General features: G+C 31.8%; 2 protein-coding genes across 4 annotated transcripts; one reads left to right on the top strand and one right to left on the bottom strand.

The window, feature by feature from the left end:
• The first annotated feature begins 1,891 nt into the window (after nucleotides 1-1,891).
• LOC115722191 (pre-mRNA splicing factor SR-like 1) lies at nucleotides 1,892-6,950 on the top strand. Of its 3 annotated transcripts, none has more exons than XM_030651327.2 (5): nucleotides 1,892-2,076; nucleotides 2,284-2,605; nucleotides 3,861-3,941; nucleotides 5,107-5,178; nucleotides 5,833-6,950. In XM_030651327.2, exons 2-5 carry the CDS (start codon nucleotides 2,318-2,320, stop codon nucleotides 6,694-6,696), a joined length of 1,305 nt encoding a protein of 434 aa, XP_030507187.2. In that variant the 5' UTR covers nucleotides 1,892-2,076; nucleotides 2,284-2,317; the 3' UTR covers nucleotides 6,697-6,950. The 3 variants fall into 3 exon arrangements, 2 of the variants coding, with proteins under 2 accessions (XP_030507187.2, XP_060959750.1); XR_004012797.2 differs by lacking the exon at nucleotides 5,833-6,950 and adding an exon at nucleotides 3,372-3,441 and having other exon boundaries at nucleotides 1,894-2,076; nucleotides 5,107-5,126; XM_061103767.1 differs by lacking the exons at nucleotides 1,892-2,076; nucleotides 2,284-2,605 and adding an exon at nucleotides 3,375-3,441.
• A 493-nt stretch (nucleotides 6,951-7,443) lies between these two features.
• LOC115722247 (glutamate decarboxylase 1) lies at nucleotides 7,444-13,550 on the bottom strand. The gene is made up of 6 exons (XM_030651403.2): nucleotides 12,951-13,550; nucleotides 12,647-12,851; nucleotides 9,029-9,229; nucleotides 8,701-8,915; nucleotides 8,358-8,611; nucleotides 7,444-8,247 (listed from the first exon to the last, which is right to left on the bottom strand). Exons 1-6 carry the CDS (start codon nucleotides 13,034-13,036, stop codon nucleotides 7,697-7,699), a joined length of 1,512 nt encoding a protein of 503 aa, XP_030507263.1. The 5' UTR covers nucleotides 13,037-13,550; the 3' UTR covers nucleotides 7,444-7,696.
• Between the last annotated feature and the right edge of the window lie 1,010 nt (nucleotides 13,551-14,560).

Raw genomic sequence — 14,560 nt, 5'->3', positions numbered from 1 at the left:
TTGTAAAGAAAAGAGATTCTAGGTTTATTTATTTATTAATAGACTTTATATGTCTAGTTAATAATTAAATTAAATGATAATATTATTTAATAATCTTTTTTAGTTATTAAATAATTAGTTTTGGCATTTAAATGGTTAGAATTGGAAAATTGGCGTTTTTGAGAAAATAGAAATAAAATTTGTGAAAACTGCAAAAACCAAGTGGGGCCCATTACACACCATGGTCGGCCACTTATAGTGGTTTTTCAAATTGATATTTTCATTATTTTAATGCAAAATAATTCCTAACCTAAACCTAGTAGTTGCCTATAAATAGAAAGTGATGGCTCAGTCAAATCACAAGTTTTCACATGCTTTCACAACATCTTCTGACAGAAAATTCTCTCTTCAAAAAAACTGAGCCTTCCCTTTTCTCTCTATAGCCGAAATCTCTCTCTCTCTCTCTCTCTCTCTCTCTCTCTCTTTTCTTCTTCTAAAATTTCGAACCTTAGTGATAGAGTAAGTGCTCACACACAGCAAGTGGTAACTCAATCATAGATTGGAAGACTGTGAAGGATCACACATAAAGAAGAAGGACATTCGGGCTCAGATCTTGATAATACTCTGCGACAGAAAGGATACAAGGGTTAGAGATCTGAGTGGAAGGAGACATTAATTCTGTTGCATCAATGTAAGGTTTTCTTAACTTTATATGTGTTTATTTTATCGTTTTAGAAAGTTCATATTTAGGGTGTTAAACAACATACTTGTGAGTAGATCTAAGATCCTGGTAAAATAATTTCCAACAGTCTCTCTCTATCTCCACAGCCAGAAAATGAGGCCAAGTCGAAGTCCTCTGCCACAGTTTCTCCTCAACCTCCTCCATCACTAAAGGCCAACTCCTCCGCCGCGATTTCTCCTCCGAATCGGTACGCCATTGTTCTAGGTACCGTCGGTGATCTCGGTCAGCCACTCTCTCTTCGCTGCCATGGTGTCGCCGCCGATGTCAGCCATACCAACACAAGATCTCGCTACCAACAATGAAGAGGAAACAGAAACCCATCTCAGAAAATCTTGGGCCCAACATCACAGAACGAAAATGATGAAATGGTTTAGTTTATTTGTCATTGATCTGGGCTATAGAAGAAGAAGAAAGAAAAAGAGGGGTGGGTGGGTTGGTGAATCTGGGTTTAGCGATAGGGTTTGTTTTAAATTTTGTTCATTTACTTTTTAAATTTTGATTTAGTTTTTAATTTTTTATTTTATTAATTAATGTTTTTTATCTGTTAAAAATTTTTGTTTTTATTAATTTTAAATTCTTAGTATTTTTATAATCTTTAATTCCTTTTTATTAATTTTATATTAAATTTTAAAAAATAATAAAAAAAATTAATGATGTGGACCAATAAGATACTGTCACGTGTGTAATGATCTGTCACTTAATGTTGAGGTACTTACGAAAGTTCTGAAATCCTAACAGAATGTATTTTTACCGCCAAAATTTTTACTTAGGTATTAATCTGCAACTCTAAGATAAACTTAAGTATTTATGCTGCAAATTACTCTTCTTTATTATCATTTTCTCATTCCATAAGTAAACACACAATTATTTATTGTTTCCTATTCTCATTCTTAATATGATTAGAATATTTTCAATTTAATTTATTTATTTTAAGCACGTGTGATTAGTAAAACGTGATTAAAATAAATAATTAGATTATATATATATTTTTTAATATTTTTATAGATTTTTTGTTTGGTTTTTTAAAGAAATATTATTTTTTTACATTACTTTCTCAATGTGAAAAAAAGAAATAATACTATATATTTTTGTAAATTAAAATCTGTAAAAATGTGAAAAAAAAAAACCATTTATAATTTTTGAGTATTAATGAAATAATCAATTTGTGATTTTAAACAAAACCATTGGATTTGATACCGGTTTAAAAAGAGGGCTGTATGCTGCTCTCCTCCTCCCTTCTCTTGGAACCGAGACCAGAGCAGAAGAACCATCAACCAGCATCGGCCCGCCTCTCCCACCACTCGCCTTAGCGCAAAATCCAACCCCTTCATTTTTGTTGTTCTCTATTTTACCTGGTAAATTATTATAATTATTCTTCTCTTTTCTTAGTTGTTCTAGGGTTTGCTTTTTTATTATTTATTTTTTAGGTTAAACATAATGTTTGTCTAATTTAATTTCTAAAGCTCGTCACCTACTCAATCAGCTTAGTCTATGAAGGTCCTATTTTGTGTAAACATTCTTCTACTGATAATATTGGCTTTGTTTGATTTGTCGTTGTATAGGAAAAAAGGGGAGGTGTTTTGATGAGCGAAGAAGATGGAAATACAAACTTGTGGGAAGCCCATAGACTCATTGTTGGAGAAGGTGCTTTGTATGAACATTTTATCTTCTGATTATTTCAAAGAGCTTTACCGGTTGAAGACTTACCATGAAGTCATCGACGAAATCTACAATCAAGTGGATCATGTCGAGCCTTGGATGACCGGAAATTGCCGTGGTCCTTCCACCGCCTTTTGCCTTCTCTACAAGTTTTTCACTATGAAACTCACTGTCAAGCAGATGCACGGACTCTTGAAGCACACTGATTCCCCCTACATAAGAGCGGTACGTGTTCATGTGTATGTCAATGTGAATCTGTATCTAGGACTCATTCTCCTAATCTACCAAGCAAAGAATGAATGAATGAAGTGATGCAACTCTATTTTCTTGTTGGTCAATGCCAATGTTATGCTATTCTTATTACATTTTGTGTGTGTGTGTGTGTATGTTACATAATGAATAAAATAGTATATTAAAAGGCACACAAGGAGACTAACAGGTTGGTTTTTTGCTTCTTTCTATTGATTCTCGATTTTTTTTTTTGGTGGCACTATTGTTTCTTGATTTTAGTACTTGAAATTTAATGTTATTTTCTTTTATTAGGGTTTTAAAATTCCAATTACTTGTTTTATGGAATCCTTCTGAAATTTTTATTATCGTTGGTGTGACTGAATCTCCCTCTAGCCACGATCTCATTTGTGAAATTGAATGGTGGGTGTAGAAGTAGAACTAGAGCTTCATTTTCAGGAACTCAAGTCTGTATCTTGTTCCTGAGTCCTTCTGTCTTTCTTTTTTTCTTATATATAATTACCCTTGATGCTACCTGTAAAGTGTTTTGTGTTTTCAATTTTCTTTCTTTTTCTATTTCATAGTTTCCATGTCTCAGTGAAAGATAGAACTGCCCGCCTGCATGGCCTGCACAAGAATTTGGAGTATTTGGTTATTTATTCCGTAACCCCATTAGTAGTTTAACTTGCAAGTTCAGTTAAATTTCTACTTTCAGTCATTATATAGAAAGATCATGAGCGTGATATTGCACTTTTCTTAGCAGATTTTACAAATCAAGGTTGGAGTTTCCTTATTTCTTTGAGTTACTGAGACTTTCAGTTTCAGATGCTAAGGTTTGATGTGTACATTTTTGCTTTAGTAGTTGAGACTTTCTGACTATCAGATGTAGTTTTCAATTGATATGTTGCTCCTTAGTTTTTTTCTTTTCCCTGGATTTCCCTACTGGCTTGGATGTATACAATGCCTATAACAGCATTTCTTCCTGATAATTAATTTAATTTTCCACAGCAACATATAAGATGAAGTGATGAACGCTGGAGTTAGATTAAATATTAACATGTGATTCATGACTTTAAACGTTTAAATTTATCAATCATAATCTTCCAGGAGGAACCCAAGGGTTTATTTTTATTGATTGCATTAGTTACGTATGGATTATGTGCTCCAACCTTGAACTATTATCGCTAATTATGAAACTGGTTGGGTTATTAGGCATGCTCTCATGTCAGATATCTTGTGTATTGTGCTGCAGGTTGGATTCCTCTATTTGAGGTATGCTGCAGATCCGAAGACTCTGTGGAATTGGTTTGAACCATATGTCAAAGACGAAGAGGTAAGGTATTAATGGTTTTTGTAATTTCTGCTGCTTCAATATTTTCTGGACTTTATTTTTTTTAATCTTATTTATGTTCATTATTTTATAACAAATTTATAAGAATGCGGGGATAATGTGATCAAAGTTATGGATTTGTTGCCTTATGTTTTGCTACATAATCATATCTATTAATAATGACATTTCAATTTTCCATCTAAGTGCCTAAGTTTCTGGCCGCATACACTTTAATTATTGATCGTAATGGTAACCTTTTTCTTCCGAGTGAAAGTATTTCACTGAACATAATTTATTATTTATTTTTACAACCTTATGAAATTTGACATATTCAACATTGAGAATGAGACCTTCTGTACTGAAACTCATTCCCTTTGCTGGCTCTGTTGTGACTTGGAGAAACGGTTAATGAAAGTCACTTTTTTTCTTAACCTTTTTTTAATGGCCACTCATCCTCACCCTAGTAGTTGTTCAAAAAATTACCAAGGCTGAACTGGAAGAAGACAGTAGTTTTTCCTATCTTTCTATGTAAATCTTCTTTTATGCATCTGGCTATTAACTAATTTCCCATTTTTATTTACTTTATCTTTAATAATTTAAGATCTCTCTGTTTTGTTTTTGTTATAGTTCAAAAAAAAAAAAGATCTCTGTTTTTGTTTTTATTTACAGATTCTTCTTTCCATGCTCTTCTTCTCCTTTATATTGTTATAAGTATAGAGAAGTTAATGATGCCTTATTATATGGTTAATTTATATGAGGGCTAAAACAAGCACTATTTAAGTTAGGACTGTGAAATTGAATATACTTTAGGTCTCGTCAATATTTCTAGTGAGTTTAGGAAAGGTTGATGTATTTGACAAAGGGAATCTAAAGTTTGAAGAAATCTCCTTGTATAGTAGACAACTTTCTCTAGCTACTACTCTAGGGAAATTTTATCTATTTAGTGGTTAGTATTATGTTGATTAATTTAATTCTCATTGTTAGTTCTTGTTGTTGCTGCTGCTCCTATTTTAGTACTACTAGTTAGTAATTTGAAAATTTTAGCTATGTCGATGTGCTCCCATTAGCACAAGTACCCTTCCTTTCCAAAAGTCAATCCATTAAATTCTTGGTATTATCTTTTAAGAATTATTTGCTGATACTTAAGGTTCGTGGTAATGTTTTTCAGGAATTCTCTCCTGGATCCAGTGGACGAATGACCACAATGGGTGCATATGTGCGTGATTTGCTTCTTGGACAAGTATGTTCCTAACATATGCGTGCTTTAATTTTTTTTCTTGGTGTTAGATGCCTCATGCCCATCTTTTGTCTTTTTATGAATTGGAAAGTCTTAAATTACAATTAACTTAAGGCTAGCTGCTCAAGTGGTATGGCTGGGGAAGCATTCTAAATTACCTACAAATAAAAGTAAATAAAATTCTAATTTATAGACGTTATCTGTCTTATTTGACTCTATATTCTTCATACATATCTATCAATTAGAATCACCCAATAAAAACGGTGGCTAGCAAAATTTCACTGATCCTGAACAATATGCATTTCTATATATATTTTATTTTTATGTATATATATGTATGTGTATATTAACATCTTTTTCAGTAATTCGATCCTTTGTCTTTGCTTCATATATGAGTGTATGTGGGGTATTTAATTAGGAGAAATTAGAGACTTTTCATGTAATCATTCAATATCTTGGTTATCATCCAAGCTAGGACATCAGCAGATCAATAGCTGAGTAGTTAATGCCTTGATTAGTTTATATTGCTGTAGTAGTATTTCATTTTTGTTGAGCTTCTGTTTCTGTATTAATTATTTAGTTTACCTGAGCTCATTGACTTTCCATTTCAATTGTTAACGGTTAAAGAAGTTGATACAATTTTAATTGTTGATACAGTATTACTTCGACACCCTCTTTCCGCGAATTCCTGTTCCTGTAATGCGCCAGGTTACTGCTAATCTTGATAAGATGAATCTTCCATCCAAGCATTCAGGCGTGACAGGAGATACCACTCGGCATGGATCTGATGATACTGCTCGACGTCCTCCATCTGTGAAAGCTGCTCTTTCCGTCTCATTTGGTCAGCGTGCTCCTCATCGTGCGTCAACTAGAGATTCCTCACCTGTTCGTCGCACTCTTCCACCACCTCCTCCTTATGACAGATCCAGCACTGATGATGTACGAAGCCGACGCAGCCAGAGTCGTGAATATTCGGACAGAGAGCATCATCGTGACAGGGACAATGAAAGGGACCGCAATAGAGACAGAGACAGGGACCGAGATAGGTACAAGGAGAGGGAGCGTGATCGTAACAAGGAAAGAGACAGGGAAAGGGATAGAGAAAGATACAGAGACAGAGATAGGGATAGGGATAGAGACAGGGTCAGGGACAGAGAACGGGAAGGGGTTAGAGAATCCAGTTATGATTATGATCGTAGGTCTAGATATGGAGAAAGAGAAGGCCGAAAGGACTATGAGAAAAGCGACCGTGATGGTAGCAGACGTTATCGCAGTCGAAGCCGGAGCCGCAGTCGAAGCCGGAGTAGAAGTCATAGCTTGCAAGCTGCAGCTGTGCCTTATTCAAGCCCACAGAGAGATGCGAGCAAGGAAAGGACATCAGCATCTAGCAACCTAGCAAAGCTTAGGAATATGTACGGTGATTTAGGTAGTCAAAAAGGAGATGATAGTACAGACAGGGCTACTGGAAGCAGCAATGGTGGCGAAGAGGTTATTAGACTTGGTGGTTCTTCTTGGAAGTAATTGAAAGAATTTCTACACCAATTTCTTTTATCATTATGTGTTATCATAGTCTTCATTTAGAATCAAGATAGCTAATGAATTCTTTCTTGATTCTCATTGGCCCCTCATATTTTCTCTTCAAAAGTTGTCGAAGAACAAAAAAGATAAAAATAGAAAGACAATGATATTTAGGGGATGAGTGATGTACCAAAAACATGTATACTAGACCTTTTCTAAATTATTATTATTTTATATGAAAACCTCATATTTGGACATCGAACCTTTTATCTCTCTCGCCTCCATAGATGTTTGTAAACCGTGTTAGCTGTTCTTATATCTTAAAAGAAAATGTTCTGAATAACTGTTGGGTAATATCTTCTATTTGATTAAATGTTTGGTTCTGCTTTGTTATATTGTTCAGGAAATCGAGACTAGATATCTCGAATATAATAAGAGACTAAATATGGATTGTTGGATTTTGCAGAGGGGGATTTTTGTTGCTATTGCGAATTGTCCATAATTATCTTTTCTTCTAATTACGTAATCGTATTCCTAAAATATTCCCTAAAATAAAAGAGAGCATAGGGGCTTCATAGAAATATAAATTTATTTCGATCAACATAAATAGGTCAGTTATGTATATGTAGTACCTTGACCCAACAATATTACGAGACATGAATGAATAACAATAGCAACACAGGTATCAGCATAAGTTGGGAATGAGAAGCATAAAAATGAACATCGAATTATTCTACGCCGAATAACAAATTACAAATGAAAGCACATTCGTATTATCAATAATGATCCAATTACATATAAATAAAGGCCTCGTGAACACAAATATCGATATATATAATTCGATCACAAGAAAAAATAATAACATAAGAAATCATTACTACATTGTTGAAAAGTACTCCATAAAAGTAACAAAATCAAAAACTGTTAATTAATTAAGCCGATAAATAACAAGATAGTGACTTAGACGTAGTAGTGGTGGATAGTGTGGGGGTGTTAATTGATTTCAACAAACACCATTGGTCTTCTTCCTGTCCAAGACGAACTTCTTCCAAATGGTAGTGATCTCCCTTTGCATCTCCAAGGCACTCTTCTTAGCAATGACAGGGCTACCAGGAGGAACAAGGTCATTGTCATCCTGAGTAACAGCCATCTTGGCAGTGAGAAGCTTCGATGGAAGAGCATCAAGCTCGTTAAGAACTTTCTGGATATCGTTCACCAGACGCTCGGCCAAGGTGCGGGAGAAGTCCTCTCTTATCACAACGCGCAGCACAGTGATGTGCTGGGCATCAGGAGGCATGGTGTAGGCCGGGACAATCCACCCGAATCGCCTCAGCATGTCCGAAACCTCAAACTCGTTGTGTGCATGGTTATCTTTCAATGAGAAGGCCACCAATGGTACTCCTTGGTCTTTAGAGATTATGTTGAACCGACCTGTTTTTTCCAAACCTTCTTTCAGTACCATCATGTTCTCCGTACAATTCTCCATCACATTCCTGTACCCCTCGTAACCCAACCTTATTAGTTGGTAGTACTGAGCAATGACTTGGCTGGAACCTGTAAATTATATTTACATATAGTTAATCACAAACTTATTATTAAAATGGGGTTGAGAGAATTCGTAGGTGTATGGGTAGTATGTAATGATAATGAATATATATATATACCTTTTGAGAAGTTGAGTGTGAAAGTGGGTTGATCCGCCCCAAGATAGTTGATGTGGAAGATGAGTTCATCAGGTAAGTCATCTTTGCTTCTCCAGACTACCCAACCAATTCCTGCATATACCAAGCCGTATTTGTGCCCACTAACGTTGATGCTCTTCACCAATGGGAGCCGGAAGTCCCATTCCAGTTCCGGATATAGAAATGGTGCTATGAAGCCACCACTTGCTGCGTCCACGTGAATGGGAGTATCCCATCTGCATACAAATATACATACTAAATCATTAATCGTAATTATTATTCATATTCAATTCACGAGTTGTTTAATTTACATTAATGTACGCACCCAGTTTCTTCATTCTTTTTCACGAGAAGATCATTTAGTAGTTTGACATCTTCAAATTCACCATTAAGAGTGGAACCCAAAATAGCAGCAACGCAGATGGTGTTCTCGTCAACTAGCTCAACGGCTTTCTCAGGGTCCATCACATAGTATCCTTCTCTTAACTTTACCTCCTTCAACTCCACCTCAAAGTACCTTGCAAATTTCTCCCAACACACCTTCACAAATGAATAAGGACATCCAAATGGGCTTTGTTAATTTACATTTTATAGGAAATATATTTAAGAAGCCTGATGTAGTGTAGAGAGCCCAAAAGTAATGGGTTGAATACCTGGACATTGGCTCCAGTAACAATATTGGGCTTATCAACGGGCAAACCTTGGGCCCTGCGTCTGTTTTGCCACTTTCTTTTGAAAGCCAAACCAGCCAACATGATGGCCTCCGAGGACCCCACAGTTCCCACTCCCACTGCAGCCTCTGATTCCCCTAATGGCGCGTTGAAAAGATGAGCTATCATGTTCACACACCGGTTCTGTTCACAAAATACAAATATAAATAATCCTGACTTGTTAAAAAAGTATTATTATGACTAGAAGAATTAACATCAGTTGTCTCCCATTAGAAAAAAAAAACATCACTTGTCTCTATCTCTTCCTATTGAAAAGGTGTTACAACTCTAGGACTTTATTATTATTATTATTGTTATTGAAGTAGATAGGACTTAATAAAAACAAAAAAAAAAATAATAATATAAGGAGGGACTTTATATTCATTTTTTAAATAAAGGGACGGTCATATTCTTAGTTTAGTTATTAATGTATATATGCACATATGTTTATTGAGAAAAATTGTCTTAGTTCCCCTTCAAAAACTAAATAAACAAAATAGAATAAAAAAACCCGCACATTTCGTAGTGGTCGCAGTCGCAGTCGCACGCATTGACTTAATGTTAGTCCATCAAAACTTTGCCAAATTGTTATAGTACATAACTGGTTAATAAGCTATGTATAGTTATGTAGACTACTACTAATTGATTCTCTCCGGCCAATCAAGTTGATTTTAGAGCAACCTCCTATTTAATTCTAATATCTTGAATATTCGATAACATTTGTACATAAGTTCTTTAATTTCTCAAACAATTATCATTTTTGTTTTTTTTTTTTTAATAATAGAGAAGGGAGGATTTAGAATTAGACCTCTAGTAGAAGTATATATGGTATTAGAAGCGTCAAACACAAAAGAATAACAAATATATATAGGTGACATAGAGGGTGTAATATATACAAAAGGGAATATATTAATTGAATATAGATAATTTATAACAAATATGAGAAAAATTATTTATCCACTCCTCGCTTGTAATTTTATTTTTAGATTTTTAATTAAAAAGCATATTCACTTAATCTTTCAAATAATTAATTGTAAAAAAATTATATTGTGTAAATCATGAAAAGATAGAATCTACAAATATTTTTAAACAATATTTTATATAAAAAAAAGTTAATTAAAGTAATTATTTTTTTACTGAATTAAAAAAATTAGTTTTGTTTGAATTTAAAGGGAAACAATATTCAGGATTTTATCAAAAAAAAAGGGGGAAACAATATTCTATTTCATATTTTTGCTTTGAATAATGAAATTATTATTATTATTATTTTGAAATGAATGAAATTATTATTCATATATTAGATAAAGTTGAACTAGTTAAATTAAACCAGTTTTGTAATTAATCAGCAGTTAATTACGTGGTGATCTGGTGTGCTCTATATTCATAATTTTTAGTAGCAGTGTCCGAAAAGTACTGTACTGCCCACAAATGTATAATTAATTCAAGAAAAATGCTAAAAGAGTGTCTGTTTAGTATTATTCTTTTGCACAATTACATAAATTGTCATTTCTTTTTTTTTTTTAAAAAAAATTATATTTGTACGAGTAAAGAATTTTTTTTTATATTTTTACGATTTTTTTATAGAAACGACATAAAAATAACAAGAAAATTACATAAAAGTAACATAGAAATAACATTTAAATAATATCAAAACAACAACAAAAAATAACATACATATAACAAAAAATCAACAACAAATTAATAAGAGTACAACATAAAAAAACTGTATTTTCTGTAAGTAAAATCATAAAAATGTTTAAAATTTCGTGAAACCGTATTTTTATAATTTTTTTGTTGTTTTTGTATATTTGTAAAATAATCTTTTTTTTTTCTTTATTATGTCGTTATTAGTAAAATTAATATCGAATATTATATAATTTAATATAATAATTTTACAAAATATTGTTAATGAATTGTAAATTACACTACTAAAACTATAAATTAAATATCATAACTAGTTGTTGGGGGTCATCTTGAGAAAATATTATAATGAAGTTTATAATTTATTAATAAAAAAGATCTGGTGCTAGACACTTTAATGCACTCATAACTAATTAATTAAACAAAGACCAGGTAAATTTTCATTATTAGATTGTGGCTTCCAATCGTCTAATTGCTTATTTGAATTAGGGGTGTTCACGGATTGGTTTGGTCCGGATTTTCATAGTTTTTGAACCAAACCAATATAACGGTTTTTTAAATATTAGAAACCAAACGGTTTGGTTTGGCTTGGTTCGAAACCACGGTTTAAGTGAAATTTATAATTATTTTTTTTTTTTAAGTAATTGTACTATTTTTACTAAGTTTTTAATTTTAGTTTTCAAAATATATATATTTAACATGATAAGGAAAAGGTCTAGAACATATAAATAACGATATAAAAGCATTCTCAAATGTCAAACATAACATAAAAATTAAAAATTTATACAATAAAAACTTGATACACAAAAAAAATTCAAAATTATACATATAGTCATATATAAAATATATATATAAATTAATTATTTATTATAAACGGTCTGGTCCGGTTTAACCGTTAACTATTTATTCCGAACCATTACGCCGTAAACGGTCCGGATTGACCAAACCACCGAAAACGATTTCTCCGATTACAATTTAGAGTGGTTTGAATTATCGTGGTCCGGATTTAAACCGCGATTTTCCGGTTTATATGAACATCCCTAATTTGGATCATTGAAAGGAGATTCTTTGTTGGACATTATGGTACATACCATGATCCACATAATTAACATTTACTTTCTTAAAGATGGAATATATTTAATATTTTTTTCAGTCAATTCAAGATGTAAAAAGCCACCGGTTGTTCTTTTAAATTGTATTATTATATAAGTGACACACATGTTTTTAATTCATATTAATTATAAAACTCAAGTGGAGAAATGCTAAATGCATTTTATATTACTCATTTACAATTTAAACCAACAACTAACATGTATTCTATTCTACTATTGAATTGGTATCCAGAATTTTATATTCTTATTACATTAGGGAAATTACAAAATTACTAGATTTTGAGTTAACTTTTATAAAAAGTATGACATTTTTTCAAAAATACTGTATTTTTATAAAACACAAAGCAGAACAACTCAAAACAACAGTGGAACACTAATAAAAATTAATATACCATGTAAATTTCCCCTAATTATTAGTAAATAATTCGAAAGTTTCAATCTTTTGACCCAATCCATATGGTATACACAATTTTATTTAAAAAAATAAAATAAAATAAAATTTGGCACATAATTTCAGCGTATTATACAGATCTATACAATTTCAGATTTTTTTTTTTTTTTTTTTTTTTGTGAAATATAACAAATCAAGTTTAAGTACTTTTTTTTTGTTTTGTTTTTTTCTTTTTATATAGGGGAAGTTGAAAGAGTACCATTAATTTACCTACACTTTTTGTAATTTTCTTTTTGTTTATAAAAGTTTTCATTGTAATTTAATGTAATCCAAATAAATCATGAGAATATTAATTTAATTTAATCAATTTACTGTATAGTAATTAATTATTTAATTAATTAATTAAGAAGAGAAGACCTGGAGCTCAGTGGTGACGGGGTACTCGTCCATGTCAACGTAGTTCTTGTTAATGGAAGACATAATAAGCTTATCACACTCAGGCTCCATCCACGTCGTCACAAACGAAGCCAAATTCAGCCTAGGATTTCCATCCAACATAAGCTCGTCGTTTATGATCTGGTACGCTGCCTCCTTCGGGATCGAGTTATCAGGCATTGTGAACCTATTTTTTTTTTTTTTTTAAAAAAAAATCACAAATATTAATTACGATGATCCCCAAATATATATATTTTTATATATAAAAAAAATTTAAAATAAATACCTTGGAAGAGAGGTTCGAACATAGCGAGAAGCGAAGGTAGAGTGGACGGAGACATCAGACTGAGAAACAGCCCTAGAGAGAACCATGATCGGAACAAAATTAAAGAAGAAGAAATTGGAGTTGTTTTTGGAGAGAATGGGTGTGACTTTGATCTATTCCATTTCCTATATTTATATACACATTCTACACGCGTCTACTATCCATACGAGGAATGGAAAATGACAATTTTTTATTGTATATTTTAATGCAATTTGGGAATTTCAATGGTATTAGTTTATTTATTTATTTTTTTGAAATAAATGCGCATTTGGAATATGACTTTCAATAATAATAAAAAAAAGAAGAACCAATAATATGTGTCTATATAGTTTCTTAACTTTTCATTCTTTAATCTGCAAAATCAAATAAATAAATAAATAAATAATAATGAGTAGCACACACTGGATGACCATGAATGATGATTCTATTTGCTTTTGTATCCTTTGGAAATAAAGAGTTCAACTTCAGTTATGGCATGATTGATGATGAGACAGAGAAAATGGAATTAATAATACTGGCTTGAACTTTGGGTTATTCACGACATGTGTACAATTTTTGTTTCTTTCTTTTTTGTCTTCTAAAGGTTTAATTAATAAGGTTGGCCTTGCTGGTAGTTGTTATACAGCTCTGAGTTTCTTTATTTTGTAATATTTGTGTTGATGTACCTTTCTTTAATAGCTAATGGAAACTTAATTTATACCTTTAATAGCTAATAATTGTGTTTATACCCATATCACTAAAATAATTTTCCATGGGTGCCATGTGATCATTTAAGGACTATATAAAGTGATAGTTTATATATAATATCTAGGATAATGACCATAAAGTGATAGTTAGGGTGCACTGTGCATATAACACGGTGGATGCATGAGGAGGTAATGGTAACTCTTCCTACTTATTAAATTGGTATGGTATTTAAGAGCATCTTTAAATTTTTAATGGAGTACTAAAGTAGTACCTAGTATATTTTAGTCTATTATAATAAAAGTGAATTGTAATAGTAGTGTACAAATAAAGTGATTCAAATTTAGTACATATTAAAATTATATTAAATTTAGTACAAAATATAACATGATTTTAATTTTATACTACAATTTTTTATTTACTCCATTATCACTTAATAATATAATTAATAATTTCTTTTACATCTTATTTATACATTTAATAGTATTTTTTTTTTATTTAAAAAGACTTTTTTTAAGTTTTAACCAAAAAAAGTAATAATATTACAAAAATACTTTTAGCTGGCTAAATAAATATATATACAGTCTAAATAAAAAAAATTACACAAATACCACTCAGACACAACATCAACCCAAGATCTATGCATTCTGGGCAACCACTCAACAACTCAACACAATCGAAACGAAAATTCAACCAGAAAAAGAACTACCATTAATTTCGGTGACTTCACTGTAAAGACAACCAGAATCAATCAAAACAGGAGCTGTTTCGAATTCATGGAAAAAAAATTTTAGAAAAATTACTACGAAACTAAAATTCAACCGGAAATCCAGTTTAATTTGTATAAAACTTATATCCAGACTTTAATTTTCAGATCCATTAAATGC

The sequence above is a fragment of the Cannabis sativa genome, chromosome 9 (assembly GCF_029168945.1).
Source record: "Cannabis sativa cultivar Pink pepper isolate KNU-18-1 chromosome 9, ASM2916894v1, whole genome shotgun sequence".
In the NCBI taxonomy this organism is placed as follows: Eukaryota; Viridiplantae; Streptophyta; class Magnoliopsida; order Rosales; family Cannabaceae; genus Cannabis; species Cannabis sativa.
Note: the sequence above shows the minus strand (reverse complement) of the source record. Positions and strands in the feature narration are given on the sequence as shown.

What these genes read in the sequence shown, in the direction of transcription:
- LOC115722247 (XM_030651403.2), bottom strand. Translation starts at nt 13,036, where the DNA reads ATGGTTCTCTCTAGGGCTGTTTCTCAGTCTGATGTCTCCGTCCACTCT. An exon ending in CCGTCACCACTGAGCTCCAG is followed by an intron (nt 9,230 to 12,646) that starts GTCTTCTCTTCT and finishes TTTTGTGAACAG; the next exon opens with AACCGGTGTGTGAACATGAT. An exon ending in CACACTCAACTTCTCAAAAG is followed by an intron (nt 8,248 to 8,357) that starts GTATATATATAT and finishes TATAATTTACAG; the next exon opens with GTTCCAGCCAAGTCATTGCT.
- LOC115722191 (XM_030651327.2), top strand. Translation starts at nt 2,318, where the DNA reads ATGGAAATACAAACTTGTGGGAAGCCCATAGACTCATTGTTGGAGAAG. An exon ending in CATATGTCAAAGACGAAGAG is followed by an intron (nt 3,942 to 5,106) that starts GTAAGGTATTAA and finishes AATGTTTTTCAG; the next exon opens with GAATTCTCTCCTGGATCCAG. An exon ending in GTGATTTGCTTCTTGGACAA is followed by an intron (nt 5,179 to 5,832) that starts GTATGTTCCTAA and finishes TTGTTGATACAG; the next exon opens with TATTACTTCGACACCCTCTT.